The sequence below is a fragment of the Apis cerana genome, linkage group LG1 (assembly GCF_029169275.1).
Source record: "Apis cerana isolate GH-2021 linkage group LG1, AcerK_1.0, whole genome shotgun sequence".
In the NCBI taxonomy this organism is placed as follows: domain Eukaryota; kingdom Metazoa; phylum Arthropoda; class Insecta; order Hymenoptera; family Apidae; genus Apis; species Apis cerana.
In genome coordinates this window covers 13,748,089-13,760,479 of record NC_083852.1, presented here as the reverse complement: position 1 = coordinate 13,760,479, position 12,391 = coordinate 13,748,089, and the positions used below count along the sequence as shown (strand labels likewise).

The window sequence follows — 12,391 nt, the reverse complement described above, 5'->3', positions numbered from 1 at the left end:
GAGGCGGGACGTTAGTGAACGTTGGAGAATTTTCACGGACTCCAATTGGTTGGTTTCTCGTCGAAAATAATCCATCTGGGTGTACCCAGATGCTAAACGTAGCTCGTAAAGTATCCGAACTGTTCGCTAGGCGTGGGTTTCGACGGTCGAAGAACGTGGTTCGAAGTGTGAGCGCGAGTGCGAGTATAAGTGCGATCGGGTACGGAACTCGACGAACGTGAACGAGAGCTTGCGGTCCGCATTCGTACACGTTTCAGGGCCACGAGCCGACTCCCGGAAACTGCGTCGCGACGTGCCGCGACACATTGCAACGCTTTAATCTTAGAGTTTTCGCTTTGATTTTTGCGATTTTTGAAAATTTTCAATCATCGATTATTGATCTCTCATCATTTATTGTGTACATTTTTTATTCATACGTTTCTTCTACACGTTTTATTTCATTCACATGTCTTCTTATTTTTAAATTTGTATCGAAATTGGATAATTCCAACGATTGTCTACAGGTATAATTGATTGATTGATCGGTCGGTCGATCGATCGATCGGTCGGTCTATCGGTCGATCGATCGATCGATCGATTAATAAATTGTCAGATTGATAAGTAGATAGATGGATAGGTCCCAAGGAAAAACAGAAATGGAAATTGGATCGCAGATATTACTTGCGATGTTAGGAATCGCTTAACGGAACATGAATTCGGTATGAAAATCGATCGAATCAATCACGAATTTCCTTTGCAAAAATATATTGATAATCAAAATATCGATACGCGAGTCAAGAAGCGCCGTTTTATTCGATTCCAAACGAAAAAAGGACAGAAAGAAAAGAAAAGAGGAGGAAGAAGAGAACAGGAAGAAAGTGGAAGGAAGTGGAGAAAGATTGCACGAAAAAAAACTTTCTATCAGAGTGTCTCACGAGAAACGATGACTCTTGTGACAAACACTATATCTTATGCATGCCAACCGATTGGTAGAGAATCCTACGATGTTTATCGGCATCACTTACAACTTCGGCATCATAATCATCATCTTCATCGTTATTATTACCATCGGCATCATCATCAGTATTATCATCATTATCATTATCGTCGACGACAAAGTGTATATACTATCGATAATCCTTCAATTGAATATCTGCAAAGACACCTAACTGAAGAAAATGTGGATGAAGAAACGAAAAGTCGTATAATCGAGACAGCTGAAAATGACTTTGCATTAGGATCGACGAGCTCTCAACGCTATCAGTACGATAAAGAAAAAAATTATGTTTAATTTTTCATTTTTTTTTCTTATTATTCTTTCTTTTTCTTCTTTTTTTTTTGGATCCAAGCGAAATCGTATCATATATCATATAATATTATTATTTCAAAGAAGAACGCAATGCACTATCATACACAACGACACGGCAATTTTGTCGCGTGTCAAATCATTTTTACCTCATATTTCATATTTCATTTAATTATACTTACTATCTTGGACTCATCGTTATACCGAATGTTACGAATCTCACATTGCCAATAATTTGAAATTATTTCAGTCAGAAAAAATATTTTCTATGAAATGGGACCTAATCTGGTTTATTTACCGATATATAAATCAATTTATTTTTTTTCTTTTTTTTTTATTTTTCTGATTTATTTTTTTGATTTCAAACAATACAAGAGATAAGAAAAGAGATATAATAAAAATTTACTGTTCTTCGATAGATCGCAACCATTACGATACGCGGTGGACTCGGACGACGCATCGTCCATCGTATCGGTGGATGCTTCGGCTGATCTTGAATCCGGTTCCGTCGAGGCCGAGGAGAGCAACGAGGGTAATGAATTGAATGAATCAAACGAAAGGAGTAACGAATTGAACGAAACCGAACTACATGAACATGTGCCTCATCCTGATGTGGCTCTGGATGCCGCTACCTCAGTACATGGACCTCGCCGATGTTTACTTTGGGCTTGCAAAGCTTGCAAGAAGAAAACTGTCACTGTCGATCGAAGAAAAGCTGCTACTTTACGAGAAAGAAGACGTTTGAGAAAAGTGAGTTTCAAATACACATGAATAATTGATAATCATGATAGAATTTTTTTTTTATGTTAGTATTTTGATTCGTATTATAACAGACAGTAACTCGGAAAATTATTTATATTTTAGGTAAATGAGGCATTTGAAATTTTAAAAAGAAGAACAAGTAATAATCCCAATCAACGTTTACCAAAAGTTGAGATTTTAAGGAACGCAATTGAGTATATCGAAGGTCTTGAAGCATTGTTGCAGAACAACAGATCTTCCTTAGCTGAAGATCATAGCTCGGTCGAAAATACGACAGTAAGTATATATATATATATGTTTCTTATTTTATATTATTCTGTATTTCTTCGTATTGAAAAATCGAACATGCATGTAACGCTCCTTCAATTTTTTCAATATTTCTCCAATAAATGAAAACAAATATCTTTTTCATTCTTTATTCAACTTTTAAATTAATAGAAATTATTTAAATTAGCATTGAGCATATTTAGTTAATATAATATTAAAAAGTATAATCTTGATAATAAACAAAGTTAAAAACACTTATTAAATATACAGAATGCGCTTACTCGAATATCCGGAATACTTCTTTGTGTTGTATATATTATAATCATTATATGTATCATATTTGTTCACAAATTTATATATTTGTGATAGAAAAATTTGTATGAGAGAAAAAGAAAATCAAACTAAATAAAAAATTGCGAATAGAAAAATTTAACCATCGTTGTACAGTCTTTAAAATAGAGTTAACGAGCCAGCTACTTTGGGATTCTTCTCGAGGGGATTATACAATGAAATATATTTCCCTGGTATTTCGTATCGCGCAAAGCAGTCGACTTGTATCCTCGCTAAATATAAGTTTGATGCTACGCATCGATTCATAGCATGTTAACGAACGCTTTTCTTTCTTTGAAATGTGAATACGAAATGAAATTTTAATTTTGATATATTTACTTTTGAAACATTCTAATGATTAAAAAATTTTTAACATTTTATTTATTTGCATTTATTATATTCAGATATAGAAGAAATTTAAAAATAATACAGGACAGGACTACAAAAATGAGACACAATTATATAGATAGTTATTAGACAGTATATATTATATTAAAAGAAAGGGACAAATATTTAATATAATATATTTAATAAAAATATCTATAAAAATAAAATCTGTAAAAATTACAATTTTTTAGCAATTAACAATCAATGATTCTCGATGTTTTTGAATATTATTTCGTGCAACAAATTGATAAACTCTGCTACATTATATGCTTGAAAGATTCAAAATACATACATTCATGTATACTTTGAAAGAAGACTACCTACTCTTGTATCGACCTCCGACATGGAGAACGCAAAGCTATCTCCCAGAACAAACATCGTGCTTATTTAAAGCAGTCGTTTGAGTCATGAGCACGAGGCGGTTAACGTATCCTACTTTACGATAAAAGCTTGTCGGTTTCTTCACATGCCATCCCATTTCGTCGTGTTGTTTGTCTCTAGTTTCATCGTGTTCATCTTCCAAAAATGTTTGTTTCGATTAAAAATTAAATATATATATATATATATGTTTTTTCTTTATATCTTTTTTATAATTAATTAAAAAATAATGTGAAAAATGATATAAAAAAATTTTTGTCAACAATTCTTCAAGAAAAACGATAATATATTTACACAGAATAGATAAGTGTTCAATGTGATAATTTCTTGTAACAAGTTTCAAATACGCAAGGATGAACGTACGATATGAGGACAGTATAGCGAGGAATTGCTTTTACTCCAAGAATAGTTGGTCGCTACGACGTATATGTATAGAAACAAATAAAGAAATCCGAAGCAGAAAAAATGTATACATCATGTTTAGTATCTATTTAATGAATAAGAAAAAAAAAATTTTTTTAAATATTTATAAATTCTTTGACGAAATTAATTCTTTTCTATACAATGATATCTGAGATCTTATTAAGATTATGTTTATTATTAATAATTTAATTATTATTTATTAATAATTTATGTTTATTCAATATTCAATATTTCGAATATTATTTTACATTTTTAAATGCTATTATAACTTTTCTTTTTTCGTTTTTCTCCAATTAAGTAATATAAATAAAACGACGTATAGTGGTCTAATTGATCGATTTAGCTGATCAAAAATCAATTTAAAAAATTTTAAGTTAATAAATTTTTATCCAAAATAATTAAATATGTAAAAGATAATGCTTTGATATTTTTTTTTATTATTTACACACTCATGAAATGTTATGTTTTGTCAAATATTAAAATAATATTAAATAATATTAAGATTAATTGTTAATATATGCTAAATTTTAAAAATTCTTTATACTTTACAAGTATTTTTTTTTATGAATGTTTTTTTAATAAATATATTTTATATTTATGTTCTAAGATTTTTGCTTTTTTATTATGTAGTTTTTATAGTTTTTTGTGATTATTGATATTTAAATGTGATTCATATATAATATATATAATATATATATTAATAATATTTTTTATTGACATACATTATAAAATTTCATGAATGATTTTATTGTATGTATTATCTATTTCAAATACCAATATTTTTTTAAGCATTATTATATTTTATAAAAGAATTATTTTTTACATTAAAAAGAATTAATTAATGATCCAATTAATACTGATATTGATAATGTTGAAACGATTTGAAAATATTCAATAGAAGATATACATCAAAAGATATGTATTCTATGTACGTATCAAAATTTTAAATACTTGAATTATTTCTCGATATTGATGCCTCCTAATATCAAATGATATTAAATATTACATCGAATCAAAAACTATATCTCAAGAAGATTTTTATTTAATATTTTATATTTTATATTATGTCTATTTTGATTCTAATTGTCTTTGATTTCAATCTATATCTATAATTCTATTTTCTTTTTTTATTATATTTTATTATATTCTATTTTCTTTCTTAATCAAATCTAGTTTTAATTGTAATATTTAGAAATAAAAATTAAAGTATTGAATAAATATCGAAATCTTCATAAGTATCAAATAATTTTTGATTCAATATAATGTGGATTTGATATCGCTTTAAAAGTTATCAATATTGAAAAAATGACTAAATAATTATCTAAACATATTTTGATATTGGATGGGAATTTATATCGGTAGACTTGATATAAATGATATTAATCTTAATATTAGTTAACAATTAGCGTTCTGTAAACGTTTTTTCATTCAAACGCAATTTTTTACCATTATGATAGTTACATTGTTGTATGAAGTCGCTTTTAATGATAAAATAACAATAAGGCAAAAAGGAATCTAATAAACATAAGTAAGAATCATTTCAGAAATATCATTTACAAATCAAACAAGAAATTGATTAATGTTATCAATTAAAATTATTAAATTTTTTGTATAAATCTATATAAAATTTAATAATAATAATTTAAAAATATACTTTTTTATTTTGTATAATTCTAATGCTATTATATTTTACTTTTACAAAATTTATCAATATTGTTATGTTTCTTTGAATTATATTACAAATATTTATTAATTTAAAATGGATTTTTGAAATTTTTATCTCATTTCCGGAACAATATGCTAAAAATATGCGTTATAAAAAATTCAATTTGAATTATATAATAAAAATAATTAAAAAAATAATATAATAAATATAATAAAAATAATTAATATAATAAACTATATAATGAAAATCTTCTTTCAATAAAAATAAAAACACTATTTTAACAACAAAAAACAAAATATAGAATAATGAAATGGAATAAATTTTCACTTACTATAATTAAATATCTTTAATATAATTGCTATTGTCATTATCATTTTTATATATTTTTTTTTTTCAAATATTATATTCTTTAGGTATTTTATATAATTTCATTTTATCCAAAATAAGTTCTAATAAAGAACTTTTATCTAATAATATTTATACAATTTCGTCAATATAGAAATTATATATAATGAAATAAAAATATAATATAATAAAAATATTATTATTTATTATCATATTAAAATAAATATGCACATTATTAAAAGAATATATAATCTTAACATACTTATTTGTTCTGTTAAATTGTTTTTTATCTGTAAAGTTTACTCTGAATAATGTAAAAAAAAAGATATATTTTTTTTAAAAATAATATTTTTTTTATTTTTTAAAGTAATATTTTTTTTACTTTTTATAAATAATTATAAAATTGTTCTATAGTTAACACAATATATGCAAAAATCAATGATTTTATGTTCGCTTTTCTTTCATTATCTTTCACCAAATTGATAATATGATAATGCAATATTTAATTAATCGTTTAAAAACGAATATTTTAAATTCTGTTGAATTTAACTCTATCTTATTTTATTTTCTGAAAATTAGTATCTTTTTATACAATATACGTATCGTAATAATTATAAATAAATTGAATTCAGTAATCGAATATGTAATTGAATATGTAATCGTGTGTTCCTCTATTCTCTAAATCAATTATTATTGTATATAATAAATTATTTAGATTATATACTATTTAATATAATTTATTATATAAATATAGAATTTTTATATACACATAAATGATATCATATTTTGTCGAAAAAAATCAATATGGAGGTATTTTTAATTTTGGTCAGCTAAATCGGCCAATTGTGGACTACTGTGCGGTGCGTTACCCCCTACCTGTACTACTTTCGATGCATGGTCACGGTAAGTTACGCGATGCAACGATCTAAGATATGACAAGATATGATTTGTAACATATGTAAGTATGTACATATGTATGTATATTGCGAATAATAAAAATCAAGCAATCAATGCCAAATATTAGCAATGTTGCTTCCAAATACTAATCTAATCTTATTTTTCATTTTTAGGATACAACTTCTCCGCGATACATGACGGAAAAACTGAGACAATTTTCAGATCCTTTGGCAAGATTTCAGCCTATCAATGGTGAGTGAGATTTTATCCATAAAACAGTAATTTTTTTTGAATAGCTTTGCCGAGATAGGAATTAAAGACAGGAAGCAATTATTAAGGAGTGCGATGGTTTTTGTTGTTTGCTTAACGTTTCCAAAATGGTATCGGCCGTATGATACTGATATTTTTAAGTAGATTAATGCTTGACACGAAATGGAGCATTAAGCAGATCGGTATTAATGAGTTTTGTCACCCTTGAATGACACTCCGTTTCTATTTGGTTACACGCGCTGCTATAGATAGCCCACTCGTAAGTTTCTAACGATGTAACGTCATCCGGATACAGTCGCTTCGCATCTTGTTCGTGGGTCGCATTACTCGCAATGATCTATAAGCCACATGCCACGCGTCATGGTTCTATCATGTATCATGAGCTGTGCGTTCGTCATTAATCGAACCGACTAGAAAACACACATTTTGCAATTAACATTTTATGTTCAACTTCAATTTCTATCTATTTTCGCTTCCGAGATTTCCTTGTTTTTCCAATTTGCCGAATTATCGAATTAATTGATCCATATTCTGAAATTAGACGACTGATTCTATCTTTGTTTTTGTGAAAATCAATGAATCATGTGTGAATTTATGCAGGACTAAATTGATTAACAAATATAGACATATTATAAATGATAGAGAAAAAAAACTGATAGTATGTATAACTACACATTTCTCATATTATAATAATACCAATTTACTGGCACTGATGACGGTTGAGCGAATTGCTTCATGAGCCAAAAAGAGCAGATACATTCACGCAATCCAATTTCGATCATTAAAATAACTTAGGATTAATTAGCGTTAATGAATAGCTGACTTTTGGCAACCGTGAAACGTAATTCAAATTGATAAAAAAAGAAAATGTTAATGAAAAGAATGTAATTTTGCATATGCACAAGATTTAATTATTCAACGTGTATTCAACATTAAATCATTCATGATTATTTCATGCAGTTATCACGGAAATAATAACTTCGGACGGCATAATGGAACTCAAGGAAGAAAAAATAACAACAGACTAAAAAATTAAGAGAGTAAGAAAAACTGCGCCAGAAATTCGTGGCACGAGTTTCTCATTAAATGCAACAATTTATAATTCACACGCGACACATCTGCCAAGTCCGAATGGTCCATGAGCCGAGGAAAAAGAACGCTTATAATTGCAACGACGAGAAACAAATTCTTCTTGGTAAACGAATAGCTTACAAGATGAAGATGCCAAAGAATTTATCAAACTGTAACCCATTAGCGTAAATCCTGATCATTTCGATCAATATTTCGAGATTTTATTATACAATTATATTAAATTTATCTTATTCCGCAATTGTGAATCGAATAATATTGTTTAATATTTTAAATATTTTTTGAAAATTCTTTAATAAAACTTGAAATTTATTATTTTAGTATTTTCTACCACTACGTTCAAGTTAATATAATCAAGTTAATATATTCAAGTTAATATAATCAAATATTAAGCAAATAAATAAGATATTATTATGAAGCGTAAATCATCAGATCATATGTATCAATATATTTTACATTATATTTATTGGATCTGTATCTAGATACATTTTTTTTTTATCAAAATTTACATTTACATTCAAAATTCGGTGAAATAATTAGAAAATCCAACTAGAAGTGCTATATATTGCTATGGTACATTAGTATGACGCATCGTCGCCAGACTATCCTTTTGCCAACAGACCGCCCATTTAAATACGACGGAAGTAACGTCTAAAATACATACTTTGCTACATTCAGAATTCTCTCATGTCTCTCGAAAATTTCCTCTTACTTTTCGCTTATTTCCTTTATGAATTAACGAATTAATCTCTTTTTTCTCTTATTCGTTAAACATTTTTTAACTTTTTTTTATTCTTTATCTTTCATTTTTATTTTCTTAATCAATTTTCATGTAAATTTCTTTATTTTGTTCAATTTGCTATATATCTATATGCGATATAATCGGAGATAAAAAGTATTTTTATCAAAGAAAAATCAATGTTTTTTATAAGTTTTTTTCATTAATATGAGATTATATTTTCGATAATATGAATAATTTCTTCTACGTGTTTCTTTTGTAATAGGAATACTATGTCGTAAAAATGAATCGATGTGTTTTGAAGATCAACAGTACAATTAAATTGTTTTAAGCATCACGAAACATTTCACATTCATTTTTTTTCAATCTTTCAATCTTTTCATCTTTTTCAATCAATTTACTTTTCCTTTTCAATTCTCATCTTTATGAATGATTATATTTCAAAGCTTAAATATATACATTTGTATTGACATACAATTGCAAAATAAATAATTCAATTATTTTTTTCGAACATTGCTCAAATATAAATGCATCTTTGTTCTATATTTTGAAATTATAGAAATAATTCAATATGAACTCAATCAAAATCACTTATATATTTATATATATGTACAAGATTTGAAATATATATATTTTAAAATGAAAGAATTCGAATAGATCTTATTTCCATTTTATTTTTTTTTCTTTCTTTTTTCTTTATCATTCATACATACAGGTTGTTCCTGTTTATATCCTATTAATAATATATTATTTTAATTAACTCTAAAATTTTAAATTTTCAGTTTGTTTTATATCTTCAAGAATCAAAATATAATTGAATCAAAATGAATAATTTTTAATAAATTAATGATTCATTATTCATTTTTGCCAGAATTCGAGGAAATGCTGGAATCGCAGTCATCTCAACTCAATGGAAGCAGCTTGGAACGCCTTAATATGATTGTTCAAAGTATCAACGGACCGACTTGTGCAACCACTGATACGCTTCGATATCCTTCGCATCAATGACACTGTTCGAATATCAATACAGATACAGATGTTTGAAATATGAAAAATCGAAGAATTTTTTTTTCTCGTTCCTTATTGATTCATTGTTAAATGCATCATCAAATGGATACAAAGTTCCTAAATTATTATGAATTAATGAAAATATCTATTATTCTTTTTAATGTTAATATGCAGCAATTATTTTTTTTTGAGTCTATCTGATATCTCGTTATCAATTAATTAAATTAAGTATGTATCTATTTACGCATCATTCGCCAATCATATTTTATTAATAAGAGAATTTTAAACAAAATAATCTTATATAATCTTATAATCTTATAATCTTATACACAAGTTATCTAATCTTTTGTATATAAATACGTATGCACAGTGTATATATATATTTTATATGTTTGTATATAAATATGTATATATAATGTATACGTACAATGATGTATTGCTGCGAAAAAATAAGTATATACTGGTATGGTACAAAGACAAAAAAAAAATACGCTAATACATATATGTATTTATTTCGCTTAATTCATTATATTCGCTTATCATTATACGATAATATTATTTGAGATATGAGACTTTTGATTAATGCCTATTGCATGCTTATTGTTATTATTATATTAGATTTATTAGAAGTAATCAGACTTGCATTCCTTTCAAAGGATTTTTTTTTGAATAGTATATAATATATATCTATATACATATACACAAATTTGTAAGCGCAAATAATAAAATATATGAGAATATGTTAAATTTCGTAATAATATTTTTTGAATTGTATTTATTAATTTTCCTTTCATTTCGCACATATAATCAATTTAACTTATTGTTAAATTTTTTTATCAATAAATTTTTATCAATGATTATTTTAATTATATTAAAAAATTATAAGTTATATTAAAAATATAGTCAAATAATAACTATAATTTACAAAAATTGAAATTAAATATTCGCTAAATTTTAAAAATATAATAGAAAAAATAGATGTTATCAACTTAATTCTTCAAATTTATGTTAATTAAAATGTGAATTTTATTACAAACCTAAATCTTAAATATATATATATATATATATATATATATATATATATATACACATACATATATATATATATACATATACATATATATACATACATATATATTCGGGTTATTTTTTTTCATTTCTTTTAATCAATAAAAATCTATAGCTTTCTTATAGAGTGAATTGGGATGTGATTTATGAATATATTTTTGAAAACTTGAAATCAGCACAAGAAATTAATTCCGGAAACCAGAGATTACTTTTAAATAGATGAATTGGAAACTTTGTAAAATTTAGCTACCAATATACTCGCTCACATACGATATCGGCACGTATTCAAAACATCCTGTAAAATGTATCCCTTAAGACACATGTTTCTACACATCTGTTCTTCTTTTGGCATTCACCCTTATTTTCCCACTTAAAAATCAACGTTATATATTATGTCATCTTATGACATTGATTTATGTTGACATTCTCATACTTCCGTTGATGATTCTCTTTTAAAAAAGAATCATTATCATATTTTTTTTCTTTCATTTTTTCTTATTTTTTTTATATGTCCATGTTTTATATATCCAAATTCTACTCATGTATAATTTGTTATTAAGATCGACTAATTTTGAAAATCGCATATTATTTGATTCCCATTCTCTTCATTACTTTTCAAATTATTAACAATTCATCAATTTCGAACATGATTAAGTAAATAGATAAACATTTAATTAATCTCTCGCTTATGCTTTGATTCAAATTCTAATTAGCACGTTAAATTATTAATTACAATTATTTTTATACATCAATTTATTTCTATTAAAAAATTCATGAAATATGTATATATTAAAAAATATATATATTAAAATATTTTATCAATTCAAAATTGTTATCAATATTTTTTTAAATATTATAAATGAAGAAATTGTAAACAATTTTATAAAGAAAAAATTGTTAAGAAATGTTTTCATAATTCATTGCAGTTTTTTTTATTTAATGATAAATTTTTTAACAAAAAAAGAAAAGAAACATTGGGATACTGGGGTTACCCAACATTAGCCGAAAATATCCATGTCGCGGGAGTAAGAATAGTTGAGGACGACATAAATATTTTTGGAGTTACTGACCCGTCAAAACTTACTATACTTTGAGGCGAATGTGTCTTTCGAATTCTCTTTGAACGTTGCTTGTTGTTTTTAGAAATTGAAATGATCGTATTTTATATTTAATAATTTTTTTATACAAAATATATAAATTTCAAATGTCAATATAAGTGTGATTCATCTTTATCTAATGAAATTAATAGAAAGTCCTAAGATTTTTGAAAAATCTTAACAAGATCCTAATTTTTTATATTGGTGATATATTGAAAATATAAAATACAAAACTCTATAAAGAAAAAAAATTGTTTTATATTTGTAATAAAGATAAAAATTATTTCTATAGACAAAGATTTTACAAACACATATTAGTAACTTGATTTTTTTTATAACAATATTTATTATTTATTATAATAATATTATATCAATAAATA

General features: G+C 25.5%; 1 protein-coding gene across 16 annotated transcripts; it reads left to right on the top strand.

The window, feature by feature from the left end:
* Positions 1-75: 75 nt before the first annotated feature.
* On the top strand, positions 76-10,606 carry LOC107998094 (uncharacterized). Of its 16 annotated transcripts, none has more exons than XM_062074927.1 (7): positions 76-397; positions 617-1,242; positions 1,705-2,035; positions 2,150-2,323; positions 6,674-6,746; positions 6,914-6,992; positions 7,971-8,411. In XM_062074927.1, the coding sequence occupies exons 2-7, from the start codon at positions 701-703 to the stop codon at positions 8,044-8,046; spliced, it is 1,275 nt and encodes a 424-aa protein (XP_061930911.1). In that variant the 5' UTR covers positions 76-397; positions 617-700; the 3' UTR covers positions 8,047-8,411. The 16 variants fall into 16 exon arrangements, with proteins under 16 accessions (XP_061930911.1, XP_061930915.1, XP_061930931.1 ...); XM_062074931.1 differs by having other exon boundaries at positions 605-1,242; XM_062074947.1 differs by having other exon boundaries at positions 602-1,242.
* Positions 10,607-12,391: the final 1,785 nt, after the last annotated feature.